The sequence below is a fragment of the Ciconia boyciana genome, chromosome 4 (assembly GCF_034638445.1).
Source record: "Ciconia boyciana chromosome 4, ASM3463844v1, whole genome shotgun sequence".
In the NCBI taxonomy this organism is placed as follows: domain Eukaryota; kingdom Metazoa; phylum Chordata; class Aves; order Ciconiiformes; family Ciconiidae; genus Ciconia; species Ciconia boyciana.
The window spans coordinates 34,362,783-34,381,878 of record NC_132937.1 but is presented as its reverse complement, the minus strand read 5'-3'; the positions used below and the strand labels follow the sequence as shown (position 1 = coordinate 34,381,878).

Here is a 19,096-nt window from a genome sequence, read left to right as displayed (position 1 = left end):
GTCTGGGTCTGTTTCCAATGTGCCATCTCTTTTTTTTCTCTTCCACTGCTATGTGATAATGCCTGATTCAAGTTATCTTAGGCCAGTTTCATTTCTCAGGTATCCTGCTGAACATTTGGAACAAGCCTATAAAAGCAATGGAATTGCCTTATGTCAAAATAAGTAATAGCAGATCTGTCTTCAGACTGTTCTTCAATCTCAATGCATTTGTACAGCACTGTAACATGAAACTAAATAAATTATTATAATATGTTGTGGTCTGGTTTCTTAAATTACATGGATAGCATCCTCTGAACTTCATAAGAAGACTAAGGTCACAGATTCTAAATGTTTAAATATCTAAAATGTTTAGTAACAACATGAAATTAACTTGTGTAGAAGATGTCCAAACATACAGGACTTGCTTTGAGCTTTGTAAATGTCATTTCTGTAATAAAGAAGTGCTTGTATGCACTTTCCTAAAGGAAAGTGATTCATCATATGAGGTTGAGATCCAGTAAACTGCAATGTAAGCATCTCATGAAATTCAGTTGCACACTATGGAAATCTAGGCACAACTCATGACAGAATTTAAAATTGCAATCAGACATTTACAATAACTACTTAAGTAGAACTTTAAAATCACATACCCTTACTCTGTGCAGAAGGACCCTGGAGTAGCAGTTCTTTTGGATTCAGCCAAGAATTTAATCCCATTCTTAATCCCATACATATGCTTAAACAGGACAGGAGAGTGATTTAAGCAAGTGGGTGAGATTAAGCACACGTTTAATGGTTTTAACTTGGCCTGCAGCATGTGCTTAAATGACTTGCTAAACTGAACACAAAATCCCCATTGTTATCTGAGTGAATTTTGCCTGAAGTCTGAGAATCCCACATGATCTTTATAGAGAAGAATCTTGGACTGAAATTGGAGATCCTTGTAAAATTTTCTGTAGCTATCACTGGATTGGAGAGTCCCATTGTTTGAATGGATGCTAAATCTGACACAGCTTCAGCCTGTTTTTTAAAAGCACTGAACAACTGCACCCAGTTGTGCTCAGCACCACTGAATACCAGAATGGAGGGGAAGAGAGGGAAAGAGATGAGAATATTCACACTGGCCAACTTTAGACATGTAATGTCAGGGCCTGAATTAGACACATGATTCAGAAGTGAGTCGCTACTTACTCAGTCTCCTCCATAATGAGATTCAGAGTAACCTCTGAATCCTATAGACGCTCTAAAGGAGATTATTTCCACTAATTTTAAAGGAAACCTAAAGAAATGCTCAAAACAGAGTACTATGAATACCTTTTCCCTCAAGAATTTCAGATTGGATGCTCAAAGCCTTGGCAGAAATTTTGACTGTAGTATCTTCATAAGAGACCTAAGATCCAGCATTTCAAGTGCCTGATACAATACTTAGCTGTTGTCATTCAAAGCCAGTAATTTTTAACTGTCTGAACCTTTCCATTCACAGCCCCCTACCCAGTTATGGCTATTTTTTCATAATAAGAGTAGGGTTATTTTTCCATCGGTACAATTGCAGAAATACAAAATTCTTTAGCAAAATGTACTCTGGCTGTTAAAAGGATTATCAGGTGAACAAATCTCCCTTCCTCCCCTGCCTCCTACAAAACAACCTGTGTTGTCAATACTACATTGATGCAAAATATGAGTGAAACTGTATCTTTGATCTCTTTTCTAACAAGATTATGCTGTGTCGTCTTCCTCATTCTTGTTCCTGCTAAGAGTTGCTATGTTCTTGTCCTGGTTTCAGCTGAGATAGATAGAGTTAATTTTCTTTATAGTGGCTGGTATGGGACTATGTTTTGGATTTGTGCTGAAAACAGTGTTGATTGATAATACAGAGATGTTTTAGTTGTTGCTGCACTAGTCAAGGACTTTTCAGCTTCCCATGCTCTGCCAGGTGCACAAGAAGCTGGGAGGGGACACAGCCAGGATAGTTGATCCAAACTGACCAAAGGGCTATTCCATACCACATGATGTCATGCTCAGTATATAAGTGTCGTGAGAGTCAGAGAGTCATATAAGTGTCAGAGAAAGTGTCGTGGTTTAGCCCCAGCCGGCAACTAAGCACCACGCAGCCGCTCGCTCACTCCCCCACAGTGGGATGAGGGAGAGAATCGGAAGAGTAAAAGTGAGAAAACTCGAGGGTTGAGATAAAAACAGTTTAATAGGTAAAGCAAAAGCCGCGCATGCAAGCAAAGCAAAGCAAGGAATTCATTCACTACTTCCCATGGGCAGGCAGGTGTTCAGCCATCTCCAGGAAAGCAGGGCTCCATCACGCGTAATGGTTACTTGGGAAGACAAACGCCATCACTCCGAATGTCCCCCCTTCCTCCTTCTTCCCCAGCTTTATATACTGAGCATGACATCATGTGGTATGGAATAGCCCTTTGGTCAGTTTGGATCAACTATCCTGGCTGTGTCCCCTCCCAGCTTCTTCTGCACCTGGCAGAGCATGGGAAGCTGAAAAGTCCTTGACTGGTGCAGCAACAACTAAAACATCTCTGTATTATCAACACTGTTTTCAGCACAAATCCAAAACATAGCCCCATACCAGCCACTATAAAGAAAATTAACTCTATCTCAGCTGAAACCAGGACAGTTCTATCAAAGAGATATTACATAGAATCATTTAAACATGTATGTAAATTTTTTTCATGTAAAGGTATAAGCAATGAACTGCATTGACTTCACCGAGCCTGTATTGGGTCTGGCTAGGATGGAGTTAACTTTACCTATAGCAGCCTCATAGTGCTGTGCTTTGTATTGGTAGCTAGAAAGGTGTTGATAACACACCAGTGTTTTGGCTACTGCTGAGCAGTGCTCCCACAGCATCAAGGCTGTTCCTCCAACCCGCCCCCTACGGCCCAAAGGCCAGTAGGCTTGGTGAGGATGGTGAGGATTCTCGAGTACGTATATGTCTTGTGGGGATATTTGATGAGACAAACGCTTTACCATAGTCCAGAGTCTAACATACAGCGCGATGGTTAGAATGAAGCATAACACAGTGAGCATTAGCAGAACAGCAACTGGATGAAGCATCTTATTGAGAATTCCAGTTGCGGTAGGCGACCATCCTAGCAAAGTGTCCCACCAATGGTGTCCTCCATCCTTCTTCACTCGTTCTAAGACGTGATGTATCTCTTCCGTGTCATGGTGGACGGTGACTAATGTCTTACGTCCATTATTCCGGATGCGTTCCAGCAGTTGATTCAGGTCATCGTGTTGCAGTAGTTTTCTCACCAATGTGAGGTTCATTCCAATAGGGGCAGGTAATAAGTCTTGATACAGTGTATAGTCAGCTTGCAGCAGTTGGTGAGTTGTGACAGGAGCTGAATAGTTGAAGTCACATCCCATAATTTTGGAAAAGTTACAAACACAAACATTTGAGTGATTACCTATATCTACAGTGGCGTTATCTACAAATACAAAATCACAAAAGGTTCTCATGCAAGTGCACCCTTTCCTGATATATACAAGTACAGTTTCAGGGGCTTCATCTGGTTGTACTTCAAAATGGCAAACATTTTGTTCCGTGTCCAAGACAAATGTCTTGGGCTTTGAGGGTGTTACTCTCACAAATAAATCCTTGTTGTTCCCATACAACACATGCATTCCCATCAATAGTTTGCCATAGGTTCCCATTTTGTTGGGCCCATACTCTGTGTTCTAATGGATAGAGTATAGCTCCATTGTTATTCAACCCCAACGCAATGATTGGGTATATGGTGTATACCGAAGCATTGCGTATTGTTAAGACAAAAGCTGTGGCTTTGCCGTCAGTAGGGTCGTAGGTGAAATCAACTGGATACCACCAGGATTGGAATTCTTTCTCAAATTCAGTTGCGTTATCCCAAATTACCTTTCAAATTTCAGTGGGCAGGGTGCCTTCCTCACCTTCCCATATAATTGCAGCTACTATAGATTGCATCCACAGTTGAGCTTGGATACAACTAAGAGCTAAAGAAACATTGGTTTGGGCTGCACCAAGTGCATCCACAATTAACTGGTGGTCCTTCTCATTTACCTCTCCCCACTGAGGCAACATATCCGATAAGAGCCATTGGTTAGCTCCCAGAGCTGAAAGAGAAGATTGTAAAGGGTGTTTCGAGGCATTTAAGTCATTGGTTACTGTGGCTAATTTATTAGCAAGTACTTCAGCATCTATGCTGTTTAAGACTCCCAGTCCTGTTCCTAAGACATCAGTCACATCTCTCTTTGATCGTTTTGGAGAGATGAGAGTCTGTTTATGTAACCGTGCTGACCATCCTGCGTAAGATGTGCTCAGGAATGGTGAACAGGTAGGTTTAATTGCAGAGATATTAGTCTGCATTGCTAATTCCACCTGTTTGAGGGAGTATGACGGATTAAACAGCACTTGTTGCTGACCTGTATTTTTAATTATGTAAGGGCCTGTGTTGAAGATGAAAGGAGTTAGACTAATGGGAGGCCGAGTCGATACATTTTCAGACATTTGTGGGGGCAGAGGTTCCTTATCCTTTGCAACTGGCACAGATGTTGCTGTATCAATCATAAATTCAAATAGTAATTTGGTGCCTCTGTAACCCCAAAGACAGTACACAATTATAGGTTTGGTAAAGGTAAGACTGTACCAGCAATCTGAATTTGGTTCGGTTATTTTGTAACACTCAGCCTTATAATTTTCCGGTCTGGAAGAGTCAGTATAGACTGTTTTAATTTCAGTCGGCCTATGGTAAGTGGACCCATTAGTTACTTGGCAGCTAATCTGTATTGTCTTCCCTGGAATGGCTTGAATTCTGGCCATCCGAAGAGAGTCATTCCAACTCCACTCATCTTTTGAGTATACTTCATTTCCATGCATAACTAGAGTGGAGAGATTTAAGTTCCTTTTGGTTTTGTAGTGTTCCAGTGCTTGCACTATATCGTGACAATGCATGGTCCCAAGGGTCATTGTAAGATACCGTGGTGAAAATGGGTACATTCCTAACTCCATATTGCAGTGTGTCAAGTGGAGTGGGTGAGGTTAGGTCAGGTGGTGTAGTTGGATCAGGTTCAATCATATCTATTCTGAACCGGAATGACAGCCCTATACAGTGTTGCTTTGACATCCCTGGCCCTGTACAGTGTTGTTGCCATACACAAGCCACAATAGTGGGCCCCACCAGAGTAAAGTTATACCAACAATCCCACTCGTCAGTGACACAAGACTTTGATGCTATTGGATTTCTGGAAATGTTGGATATTATCATGGATGTGACCTTTTCATGGGTCGATCCGTTGATCATTCTACACCCTACCTGGATTTCTTCTCCTGCTTTCCCCTTCAGGAGTGGAAGCCATCCATTATCCCAGCTCCACTCGTGTCTTGAGAACACATGGGAACCATGCATAATTACAGTAGCTAAGTTTAAATTTTCTTTGATGGCACATGTTCCAATAATCCCATTGTATTTAATGTGGGCTTGGGACCACGGCCATTCTGGGTTTTTCTGGCTACACATCAAAGGAGTTGTCTGCAAAATGCTGCTGAATTTAAAGTATACTTTGATTCCAATACAACTCCCCTTGCCACATTTTGCAGACATCTACTTCAATTGGAGTCGTCTTCTTTCAGGATTCCTGTGAACACAAAAAGGAAACAAACGTGCTTGGTTGTATTTAACCAGCAGGGTTAAAAAAGAGGGTGAGATGCACCAGGTGCTAATCCGGTGTACTTTTCCTGCCAAGGCAGCCATCCAGGGATGGGCAGCTCCCTGTATCAGTGTCACTGTTTTTGCCATGTTTGGAACTGCGGCAGTCAAAGGTGCAGTGTTAGCGTTTAACTGTCGGTAATCCACTGTAAAACGCCATTGCCCGGTTGGTTTCTTTACTGGCCACACCGGTGAATTATAGGGTGACTGAGTCCTTTTAATGATGCCTCTTTTTTCCAATTCCGTTACCACCCCATCAATCCCCATAAGCGCTGGTGCTGGAGATGGATATTGCCGAACATTCGTGATTTTAGAGGGGGGTAAGGGTATAGGTGTTTGTAACAGACTCAATTTCACTATGCCTGATTCCTTTTTACCTCTTGCAGAACTCCACACAGTTCCATCTGGGAGTTTCCACATATGCCCACGCAGTATGTCAAATCCTAGAATGTTAGTATATGCAGCACCGGCTAATACCTCTGCCCTGGTTAATCTTCGTTCTTCTGGCAACCAGGGTGAATTTTTTTCGGTGGCGCATTCCTTTTCCATTCCTGTGAATTTAACCCTGCATTGGCCAGGTCTTATGCCCAGGGTTTGTGCTGTTTCATGGGTAATTACTGACATTTGGGCCCTGGTGTCAATAAGAAAGTTTACCAATATTTTTCGGGGTCCAATGGGAATGACAATGACAGGGTCAGAGCATTCATCAGAGAGCCATTGAATTGCTAATACCTGCCGAGCAGGGTGGCTCACTGCCCTCCCCGGGAATGAAAGGTTTTTTTGATGAGATTCCGCCTCATCAATTAGGCCTGGTGCAGAAGGTGCACTTTCCTTGTGGGTTGGGGGTTTTCCAGCTAGGCAATTCTCCCCAGCTGGGTTATTCTTTTTACCCAGAGATTGGACCAATGGTGACCATGGAATTGTTCGCACAGTAGTGCAGATTTCGTCATCATCATCAACAGCGGTCTCAGTTTTAACCAAAGGTCGTAAGGAAATCATTTGAGGCTCGGAATCGGAGGTACCTTTGACCTCATGATCATCACTGTCAAACCAAAAATCACCATCCCCAACATGATGTCATGCTCAGTATATAAGTGTCGTGAGAGTCAGAGAGTCATATAAGTGTCAGAGAAAGTGTCGTGGTTTAGCCCCAGCCGGCAACTAAGCACCACGCAGCCGCTCGCTCACTCCCCCACAGTGGGATGAGGGAGAGAATCGGAAGAGTAAAAGTGAGAAAACTCGAGGGTTGAGATAAAAACAGTTTAATAGGTAAAGCAAAAGCCGCGCCTCAAGCAAAGCAAAGCAAGGAATTCATTCACTACTTCCCATGGGCAGGCAGGTGTTCAGCCATCTCCAGGAAAGCAGGGCTCCATCACGCGTAATGGTTACTTGGGAAGACAAACGCCATCACTCCGAATGTCCCCCCCTTCCTCCTTCTTCCCCAGCTTTATATACTGAGCATGATGTCATGTGGTATGGAATAGCCCCTTGGTCAGTTTGGATCAACTATCCTGGCTGTGTCCCCTCCCAGCTTCTTCTGCACCTGGCAGAGCATGGGAAGCTGAAAAGTCCTTGACTGGTGCAGCAACAACTAAAACATCTCTGTATTATCAACACTGTTTTCAGCACAAATCCAAAACATAGCCCCATACCAGCCACTATAAAGAAAATTAACTCTATCTCAGCTGAAACCAGGACAGTTCTATCAAAGAGATATTACATAGAATCATTTAAACATGTATGTAAATTTTTTTCATGTAAAGGTATAAGCAATGAACTGCATTGACTTCACCGAGCCTGTATTGGGTCTGGCTAGGATGGAGTTAACTTTACCTATAGCAGCCTCATAGTGCTGTGCTTTGTATTGGTACCTAGAAAGGTGTTGATAACACACCAGTGTTTTGGCTACTGCTGAGCAGTGCTCCCACAGCATCAAGGCTGTTCCTCCAACCCGCCCCCTACCGCCCAAAGGCCAGTAGGCTTGGGGTGGGCAAGAGGTTGGGAGGGAACATAGCCAGAACAGCTGACCCAAACTGACCAAAAAGATATTACATACCATATGATGTCATGCTCAGCAACAAAAGCTAAGAGAAAAGGGGGGGGGGCATTTGTCATGAAGGCGTTTGTCTTCCAAAGCAACAACTACACGTACTGAGGCCCTACTTCCCAGGAAGTGGCTGAACATGGCCTGCTGATGGGAAGTAGAGAATAATTTGTTTGTTTGTTTCCTTTGCTTCCATGAGTGGCCTTTGCTTTTCTTTATTAAACTGCCTTTATCTCGACCCACAAATTTTTCATCTTATTTTCTCGCCCTGTCCTGCTAAGGAGGGGGTGATAGAGGGGCTTGATGGGCACCTGGCATCCAGCCAAGGTCAACCCACCACAGCCACCCAAGAAGGCTGTCAGCTTAGTTGCTGTAGAGACACAAGAAGGCAATCAGCGTTCTCCCAGACATAGAAGAAGGACTGAGATCACCTCCCTTGATCCTGGTGAGGGGACTTCTGGTCTGGCACTGCAAGGGTCAGACCGTGAACACTCCGACCAGGAACAGGAGTATTCAGCCAGGAGGAGGAAAGGGATGATCATACTGGACTGTGTGGATTCGATGGCCTGGTACATCAGACCTCCAGAGGTATAAGGCTTTGGTAGACACCGGTGCACAGTGTATGCTGGTGCCATCAGGGTATAGGGGCACGGAACCCATCTGGATCTCCGGAGTGACAGGGGATACCAACAACTGTCTGTATTGGAGGCTGAGGTGAGCTTAACAGGGGAGAAGTGGGAAAGCACCCCATTGTGACCGGCCCAGAGGCCCCTTGTATCCTTGGCATAGACTACCTCAGGAGAGGGTAATTCAAGGACCCAAAGAGGTACCGATGGGCTTTTGGTGTAGCCACCATGAACACAGAGAAGATCAAACAGCTATCTACCCACCCTGCCTGGCCTCTCGGAAGATTCCTTTGTTGTGGGATTGCTGTAAGTTGAAGAACAACAGGTGCCGATTGCTACCAGGACGGTAGCACCGGCGGCAATATCGCACCAACCGAGACTCCCTGGCTCCCACCTGGCTCCCATGCATGAGCTGATTCATCAATTGGAGAGCCAAGGAGTGATCAGCAAGACTCACTCATCCTTCAATAGTCCCATATGGCCAGTGCAAAAGTCTGACGGAGGGTGGAGGTTAACAGTAGACTATCGTGGCCTGAACGAAGTCACGCCACCACTGAATGCTGCCATACCAGACGTGTTAGAGCTTCAATATGAACTGGAGTCAAAGGCAGCCAAGTTGTATGCTACAACTGACATTGCCAATGCGTTTTTTTCAATTTGTTTGGCAGCAGAATGCAGGCCACAGTTTGCTTTCACGTGGAGGGGTACCCAATACACCTGGAATCGACTGCCCCAGGGGTGGAAGCACAGCCCTACCATTTGCCATGGACTGATCCAGACTGCACTGGAACAGGGTGATGCCCCTGAACATCTACAATACATCAATGACATCATTGTGTGGGGCAACAAGGCAGAAAGAGTGGTTGAGAAGGGAAAAAGAGTAATTCAGATTTTTCTGAAAGCTGGTTTTGCCATAAAAAGAAGCAAGGTCAAGGGACCCGCACAGGATATTCAGTTCTTGGGAATAAAATGGCAGGATGGACGTCGTCACATCCCCATGGATGTGGTCAACAAGATAGCAACTGTGCCTCCACCAGCTACCACGAAAGAAACAAAAGCTTTCCTAGGCCTTGTGGGATTCTGGAGAATGCATATTCCAGGTTATAGTCAGTTTGTGAGCCCTCTCTATTGAGTAACCTGAAAGAAAGAACTATTTTGAGTGGGACCCTGAGCAACAACAAGCCTTTGAGCATATCAAACAGGAGATAGCTTGTGCGGTAGCTCTTGGGTCTGTCCAGACAGGACCAGCTGTGAAAAATGTACTCTACACTGCAGCCGGGGAGCATGGTCTCACCTGGAGCTTCTGGCAGAAAACACCAGGAGAAACCCGAGGTCAACCACTAGGGTTTTGGATCCGGGGGTATTGATGATCAAAAGCCCACTACACCCCGACTGAAAAAGAGATACTACCAGCATATGAGGGGGTTCAAGCTGCTTCAGAAGTTGTTGGTACAGAAACATATCTCCTCTTGGCACCACGATTGCCCGTGCTACACTGGATGTTCAAAGGAAACATCCCCTCTACACTTCACACAACCAGCGCTACATGGAGTAAGTGGGTAGCGCTGATCATGCAATGGGCTCGAATGGGAAACCCAACCGCCCAGGAATCCTGGAAGAGATCATGGACTGGCCAGAAGACAGAGATTTTGGAGCATTGCCTGAGGAGGTGGCTTGTGCCCAAGAGGCACCACCATATAATGAGTTATCAGAAGATGAAAGGTGTTTTGCTCTGTTTACTGATGGATCCTGTCGTGTTGTAGGAAACCATCGGAAGTGGAAAGCTGCTGTGTGGAGTCCCACACGACAAGTCGTTGAAGCCACTGAAGGAGAAGGTGAGTCAAGTCAGTTCGCAGAAGTGAAAGCCATCCAACTAGCCCTGGATTGCTACAGAGTTTCTGTAATAGCCAAAGCTTCCTCAGGACACAGGTCTTTATATTCCTTTGGATGGCATTGCCGTACTCCCATTGAGAGGTGACCAAAGCGTGCATGGGGGCTCCCATCCCGAGTGGGAGTGACTTATGTGGGGATAGGTGACAAGGTTACAGCCCACAGCCATTCATCTGGGCCTGCTACAGAGATGGCTAAGCTGTCTGTGAAACAGCTTTGGAAACACTGCACTTAATATTAATTTTAAATGAAGCACAAACCCATTTCATTTTGTCTTAAAATATGGATCTGCAAATGGCAGCAGGTCAGGAACTGCTGCAGAAGATCAGCCACCACTGCAGTGGCCATGAGCCATCCCCGTTACAAGTTGCCCCCGTTGCTGTTCAGAGCCAAAGTGAGGACCAGAGTGGGATGGAGCACCCTAGAAAACTGGTCACAGTCAGAATGGTTATGGGCAATGCTGTGTGAAGGTGCTGGAGCATTTGTAACTGATAGACAGAACAGATAAGTTATATCCAACTCAAAGGCTGCAAACTGCTCAAGAGTCCCTCACTCAAAACAGAATTGAGCTACATTGGTTGTGTTAATCTTAGTTTGACTGTTTTAGTGGAGAATCACACCTCCCATAGGGAGACATATTTCAAATTTCTTGAAAAGCTACAGCTTGCTACAGCTACAGCTACAACATTCCAGAACCAAGATATAATCTTCCAATACATTTTAAATCATGAATAGGTTCAATAAATTCCATGCTCTGTCTTGTGAATCTTTGTTTAAAATGGCTTTAAGATGTGTTTAGCTTGCTTTATTTATAAAAGTTTCCACTGTATAACACAATAGAAGATTTTATTGAAAAAAATGGCAATGCAAAGGACAGCCGCAAAGTGACTAAATATCATTACGTTGGTTTCATTGACTTATCCTTATTAAATGACACTTAGTTTTTCTACATAGTAGATTTTCTCTACTTTCATACTCTTTTGTAGCATATTCTGTCTTCCAGCAAAACCAGGGGCCCACCAAGCAACTCTATCACTCCCCCTCCTCAGCAGGACAGGGCAAGAAAATAAGATGAAAAAAACCTCGTGTGTCGAGATAAAGGCAGTTTAATAAAGAAAGGCAAAGTCCATGTGCAGAAGCAACGGAAAACAAAAAGATTTATTCTCTACTTCCCATCAGCAGGCGATGTCCAGCCACTTCCTGGGAAGTAGGGCCTCGGTACGCATAGTAGTTGCTTTGGAAGACAAACGCCTTAATAATGAATGCCCCCCATCTTCTCTTAGCTTTTATTGCTGAGCATGACATCATATGGTATGAAATATCGCTTTGGTCAGCTTGGGTCAGCTGTCCTAGCTGTATCCCCTCCCAACCTCTTGCCCACCCCCAGCCTGCTGGCCTTTGGGGACGGGGAGGGCGGGTTTGGAGAGACAGCCTTGATGCCGTGTGAGCACTGCTCAGCAGTAGCAAAAACATTGCTGTGTTATCAACACGTCTCTAGCTACAAATAAAAAGCACAGCACTATGAGGCTCCTATGGGGTGTGGTGGGTTGAACCTGGCTGGATGCCAGGTGCCCACCAAAGCTGCTCTATCACTCCCCCTCCTCAGCAGGACAGGGGAGAGAAAATATAATGAAAGGCTCGTGGGTCAAGATAAGGACAGGGAGAGCCCATTCACCAATTACTGTCACAGCCAAAACAGACTCACCTTGGGGAAATTAATTTAATTTATTACCAATCAAACCAGAGTAAGGTAATGAGAAAATAAAAACTAAATCTTAAAACACCTTCCTCCCACCCCTCCCTTCTTCCCCGGCTTAACTTCACTCCCGAATTCTCTACCTCCTCCCGCCGAGCGGCACACCGGAATGGGGAATGGGGGTTGTGGTCAGTTCATCATACATTGTCTCTGCCGCTCCTTCCTCCTCAGGGGGAAGACTCCTCACACTCTTTCCCCTGCTCCAGCATGGGGTCCCTCCCACAGGAGACAGTCCTCCACAAACTTCTCCAACGTGAGTCCTTCCCACGGGCTACAGTTCTTCATGAACTGCTCCAGCGTGGGTCCCCCACGGGGTCACAAGTCCTGACAGCAAACCTGCTCCAGTGTGGGCTTCCCACGGGGTCACAGCCTCCTTCAGGCACATCCACCTGCTCTGGCATGGGGTCCTCCACAGGATGCAGGGTGGATATCTGCTCCACCGTTAACCTCTATGGGCTGCAGGGGGACAACCTGCCTCACCATGGTCTTCACCATGGGCTGCAGAGAATCTCTGCTCCAGCACCTGGAGCACCTCCTCCCCCTCCTTCTTCACTGACCTTGGTGTCTGCAGAGTTGTTTCTCTCACATATTCTCACTCTTCTCTTCAGCTGCAGTTGCGCAGGGTTTTTTTTCCCCCTTCTTAAATATGTTATCACAGAGGTGCTACCACCATCGCTTGATTGGCTCAGCCTTGGCCAGCGGTGGGTCTGTCTTGGAGCCAGCTGGCATTGGCTCTATTGGACATGGGGGAAGCTTCTGGCATCTTCTCACAGAGGCCACCCCTGTAGCCCCCCTGCTACCAAAACCTTGCCACGCAAACTCAATACATGGGGAAAGTTAACTCCATCCCAGCCAGAACCCAATACAGGCATCAACAACTTCTCTGGGCAACCTGCTCCAGTGTCTCACCACTCTCATTGTAAAGAATTTTTCCTTATGTCCAACCTAAATCTATCTTCTTTCAGTTAAAACCGTTGCCCCTTGTCCTATCACTTCAGGCCCTGGTAAAAGTCTCTCTCCATCTTTCTTATAAGCTCCCTTTATATGTTTAAAGGTTGCAATAAGGTCTCCCAGAGCCTTCTTTTCTACACACTGAACAGCCTGAAATGAATTCTATTACTGCCTGGTAGGATTGGAGTTTGATCCTTTTCAGTCTGCAGTCAAAAATATTACTAGCTGAGTAACTGATTCAGAGCAAAATATACATTTTCTAGAGTTGGCCCTTTCCAAAATGCTGTTATGACTGGATAGTTCCTAAGAGCTCTGGAAATGGGCTTTCTCAAAGGAAAGATTTGATCATCTAGAAAGGTTTTAGGCTGTGCAGGTATTCTGCATCTGCATAAACACAGAAGTGGTGTTGCATAATAATGACCAGAAAGGTTTTCCCTAACCTTTAGCTGACCTAATTTAGGAGACAACTTTCCTTAGGTTTGTAATATTTGAAAAAATGCAGATAGTTTGGTTTGCTGTTGTAGAAGGAATCTCTCAGATATAACACAGCTCCTTCTGTTACTCATGCACAAGGAATTAAGCTTGATAGTCATTTCTGTAGAGTTGTGATCTGTACATAAGATATGTAATAGTCCATAAGCAAAGTTCAAATGTTTCCCCTTTCCATGAATGTACTCTTTACATAAACAGACTATATCCACTCCTAATTTCTGATATTAATATAATTTTAAAGCTGGTAAAGTATTTCTAAATTCCCTTTTTTCTCCTTTAAAACAGTTTTCTTTATATGGAAAACAGCTATGATGATAGTTTTCTGCTTGAAATTATTTCGGGAGAGGTAAGAAAGTGGAAAATTTTTTTGAAAACTAATTTTCTGAATTTGGAGCTACAAAATATAGACTAGACTAGACTAGACTAGACTAGAATAGTTCAGTTGGAAGGGACCTGCAACAATCATGTAGTCCAACTGCCTGACCACTTCAGGGCTGACCAAAAGTTAAAGCATCTTATTAAGGGCATTGTCCAAATGCCTCTTAAAACACTGACAGGCTTGGGGCATCGACCACCTCTCTAGGAAGCCTGTTCCAGTGTTTGACCACCCTCTCGGTAAAGAAATGCTTCCTAATGTCCAGTCTAAACCTCCCCTGGCACAGCTTTGAACCATTCCCCACGCATCCTGTCACTGGATATCAGGGAGAAGAGATCAGCACCTCCCTCTCCACTTCCCCTCCTCAGGAAGCTGTAGAGAGCAATGAGGTTGCCCCTCAGTCTCCTTCTCTCCAAACTAGACAAACCCATTGTCCTTAGCGGCTCCTCATAGGACATGCCTTCCAGCCCTTTCACCAGCTTTGTTGCCCTCAGCAACTTTGAAAGATGAGCTGTTTTAATGTAGATGCCCAGTTTTAGGCAGCCAAATTATTTAGCAATTCCAAAGGCAATAATATTTTTAGGAGAATAGTATCTCTTGGTCTTGGCTATAGTTTCTTTCACCAGAAACCTGCATAAGTAGTGAAAGCACTGATTAGCCAGGGCCAGTGCCTTCCTTGTGAGAAAGTCAAGCTGAAGATGCCCCTCCTGCTGCTCAAGTCGGATCTGGTGGCAGAATGAGTCCCCCCATGCCCCATTCGTAATCCATGAATGTTGAGCAGTGGCTTGCTTGCTCACTGTCCATCTTTTTTGTTTGTTTGTTTTCTGTCTGTAGCAACAGCTTAACTAAAGCACCTGCTGTTTTGTATATCCTAATAGCCTTTGTTATAAGGTATACTACAATTCCTGTGTTCACCCACCAAGAAGTGATAAAGCAATGCATTCCCTGTTCCTTGGCTTTTGAAAGATGTAAAGTAAAAGAGCAAGCTATAAATCCAACTTTGTACTCATAGGATATGTAGGAGGACAAATAATCATAATGTCACACACAACAAGGGTTCTTTGGATATCGAACGATAAAACGGCAACGATCTAACCACCAAGTCTGATGAACTTTATTATAATAATATAAGTTGAAAACCAATATAATTAAGCCTGAGCAGAATGCAAGCAATCTAAGCATGAGTGAAAGGGAAAAGGGGAAAGCTCACTTGCTGCATAGGCAAGGTACAACACCGTTAACAATTAATCTTACCCACTGATGAGCAACAGTCGGAAATTGTCAACCTCATGTTTTCCATCATGACATAAAACATCTCCTTTGTCAGCCAACAAGAGCTACCCTGAGTTAGCATTGGGGCACCTTATTTATGGGATTATGCCTTCTCTGTATGATTGACAGGTTGATGTAGACACGTCCTTTACATATAAAGCTGGATGTGTCTCAGAAAGGTTGGTAATCCGCAAATAGTTATACGTGGTTGATCACAGGTTTCTTTGTGTGAGTTGGTCCATGCAGCTGTGCAAGCAGTGCAAGTACATTATGTAAACACTTTCCATTGTCCCATGCCATACCCGAGGTCAGGAGCATCTTTCCATACATATCTTGTCAAGCAAATGACTGTTTAAATTATTTTTCCATCTTAACACATAGGAAGGCACAGCCACTGAAATGTACAGCTCAATAGGTAAAATATGCAACTGGCCTAGAAAAATAGTACATCTATTTTCAGATGCCACAAAACACATGTTCATCAAAAGACTATTAAAAAATCCATTTCCTAAGGACATCAGCATTAGGTTATTTAGGAGATCAAGTAGCGGATAATGAATTGCACAGGCAGAAAAGTGTGTACTATAAAGGTGAGCTACAAGGCAATGTCATTTCCTTAGGAAAAAAGCAAATGTTCCAATAGTCTTGGTGTATGATAACTGAATTCTACTCTATCTTCACAGTTTGATATGTAAAGTATGTATTTTTAAAAGGCCACATCCTTTATAAAACAGTCCACTGCTGCTTTTGGCTGCTTCTTTGGAAAGGTGCTGTAGCATAGGAGTTAATTTAAAAAAACCCCCACAATCTAAAGGTGAAGTCCCACTTTTTTTTCCATTCCGGATATTTTTGCTGTAGGAGCTGGTCAGCAAGAACTTTATCAGCAATGAAATAGACTCAGAATTTATGATGAAGATGATTAAGCCAGGCTTATTGAGTCATGCACTGAGCTGAGCCAGGAGGAAGGTAAATGGAAGAAAAGGAAATTACACAACTTGATTAACAAATGAGTTAGCCAAGAAAGTAACCACTGAGGCATCAGCTCAAAAATAGAATAGAATAGAATATAGAATAGAATATAGAATAGAATAGAATAGAATAGAATAGAATAGAATAGAATAGAATAGGTCTGATCAGAAACTGTGCTCAAAAAGGCTAAAGCTAGAAAGTTCAAACACAATATGACATGTAAATATCAAATATGATTTGAGAGAAAATTGTTTAGTGTGAAAGTCAGTTAATATTACTTGAATGTAGCTTGGATTTTTTTACATTATTTTAGAAATCTTTAGAAATGTATTTTCTACATGCATTTATTAAAAATATTTCTGCTATGGAAATGTAGCTTATTTAAAGCAGAAAAATGTTTTAACTATCAAGACAGCATTTGATAAAAGAGGTTCGTTAACTGAGCAGTAGTTACCTGAGACCTGAGAAGGAAACTAAATCTAAGTATAAAAATTATTCATACATCTTCAAGCTACAGAAGTTAAAACTTTGGAAAGCTCAGACCTGTTCGTCTCAGCTCAGTGTACATGATATCCTCTCAGTGTAACAGTGAGAAAAGGGGAGTTTCATGTAAAAGTGACACCTTTCTGGTCTTGTCTGGGCATAAGCATAAGTTAGAGCAGCCCACATAACACCCCAAATTCTACACAATTGCTGTATGGTGTCTATGGAGTTGTATGCCGAACATTCCACTGCCTGCTTCTGGCCTACAAACACAGGCCTTTCCTTTTCTTATGCTATAGGGTGCTGAAAGACAGCCAGAACAGGAGGTGTTTCTCAGTATAGATCAGCATATTCCCCTAAAAAGACAGTTCCCCACTGTACTACTTTTGGCTGGGATAGAGTTAATTTTCTTCATATGGGGCTATGTTTTGGATTTGTGATGCAGCAGTGATCTGACCTGAGCTGGCTTTGGTGCCCAATAACTCCACCCAACATACCACCTCTCCTGTCCTGAGTGACCACCATAATAGATGGAGCCCAAAGTCATGGACTAAATGAACTCAATGGACATTTCATGGACATTTTATGGACATTTTACAGGGGTGATCCATAAACTAAGGGAATGATATTTGTATATATATCAAAGGACAGGAAGAGGGGTGGTGGTTAATGAAGATCTATTGGATAGTGGGGGACCTGAGCATGACATAAATGGTATAGAATAAAGGGTGGAGAATGTACTGGGTGTGGCTGGGATAGAGTTAAATTTCTTCATAGTAGCTTGTACGATGCTATGTTTTGGATTTGTGCTGGAAACAGTGTTGATAACAGAGAGATGTTTTAGTTACTGCTGAGCAGTGCTTACACAGAGTCAAGGCCTTTTCTGCTGCTCAAACCGCCCTGCCAGCGAGTAGGCTGGGGTGCACAAGAAATTGGGAGGGGACACAGCTGGGACAGCTGACCCCAACTGACCAAAGGGATATTCTATACCATATGATGTCATGCTCAGCAATAAAAGCTGCGGGGAAGAAGGAGGAAGGGGGGACGTTTGGAGTAATAGCGTTTGTCTTCCCAAGTAACTGTTATGCGTGATGGAGCCCTGCTTTCCTGGAGACGGCTGAACACCTGCCTGCTGATGGGAATTAGCGAATTAACTTGTTTTGCTTTGCTTGCGTGCGCGGCTTTTGCTTTACCTATTAAACTGTCTTTATCTCAACCCACGAGTTTTCTCACTTTTACCCTTCCGATTCTCTCCCCCATCCTGCTGGGAGGGGTGTGAGCGAGTGGCTGTGTGGTGCTTAGCTGCCTACCAGGGTTAAACCACGACACCCACAACTATTTCCAGTAAGGGTATATAAGGGTTTGTGTCTTTACTGGAGCAGTTGGAAAAAAAAACATTTTAACTACTACTGCTTTTATATAAGGAAATGAGGATCTGTATATTTAATTTGATCCTCTTGACTCATTCTTCTGTATTAATTCATTATAGTGCTTTTAACACATATGCCTATATGTGAAATAAGCAGAAGAGTTGTGTATTTCAGACCCACAATAACAAATACTGCTGTCACTGATGTCAGCAGCAAAACTTATTTTGACTTCAGTCATGAAAGGTAAGCACTCTAGAGTTCTTTCTCATGAAAAAATCCTCTACAATTTGTTGTAGTTTTCAATAAATTTTCCTTTTTGTCCACCCAACCCCTTATTACTTTCTCAACCCATTACTTTTAATTCTAAGCTATATTTCCCAGTCGGTTTAAGTCAGTGGCTTCACTTGATCTTATTGTTTTCTTTACAGATGTTAAGACCACACATTCTGAGCTCTGCTAACACACTGTATTTTGCTACTAGTAGACAAATTTAGACAAATTTTAACATCACATCACATACATGTTGCAGTTACTGTTGGAACATGCCTTTTAAAAAATACCTTTATTGGATGAAATTCTCTCTTTCCCAAGAAAAATTTGATTCTTTAATATAATTTATTATGCCTTTTAAAATTCAATCATCTGTTCAATAGAATCCTTGCTATATTATAAATACCTGTAAAGAAAATATAATTTAAAATTCTGAAAGAAAACTTTATTTTTTCCTTCCTTTTACATTTTTTCACAAAACCCACACAGGCACCAAGGAAAGACTAACAATAAAAATAATTTACTCCTTTACAGTCTACTCTGGGTTGGAAATATTCAAAAGAGAGACTTTAAAGTTGTCCTCTGATGAAACTTTGGCTAGAACATGGGAACTGATCTTAAAACAAAGGAGGGTCCTATGTTTTCCACCTGTTTAATCTGAGTACTTCTTCAAGGGCTGATTGTTGCTAGTACTCACTTTAACATACCTGACTGAAGAGTGGCTAAAATTGCTGTTATCTGAGGGAAGCAGCCTCTAAGCTTCATTGCATAGAACTAAAGATGGTCCTAACATACAGGAATATGTATTGTAGAGATTAACTCCCAATTCTGAAAATTAAACATTAGTGGAAATAAATTAGTGCTCTCACTGTCCAATAGCAGCAATTAGAAATTTTAACATTTTGCTTGTTCA

At 43.1% G+C, this 19,096-nt stretch overlaps 1 protein-coding gene and 1 pseudogene across 1 annotated transcript; both read right to left on the bottom strand.

Annotated features, from left to right (window-relative positions):
* Positions 1 to 631: 631 nt before the first annotated feature.
* Positions 632 to 4,930, bottom strand: LOC140651441 (uncharacterized). The gene is given in 3 exon segments (XM_072860913.1): positions 632 to 715; positions 2,968 to 3,555; positions 3,557 to 4,930. Coding segments are annotated over 3 exon segments (2,046 nt in total).
* Positions 4,931 to 8,091: 3,161 nt separating this feature from the next.
* LOC140651440 (galactose-1-phosphate uridylyltransferase-like) overlaps positions 8,092 to 19,096 on the bottom strand; it is a 92,530-nt pseudogene continuing 81,525 nt past the window's right edge.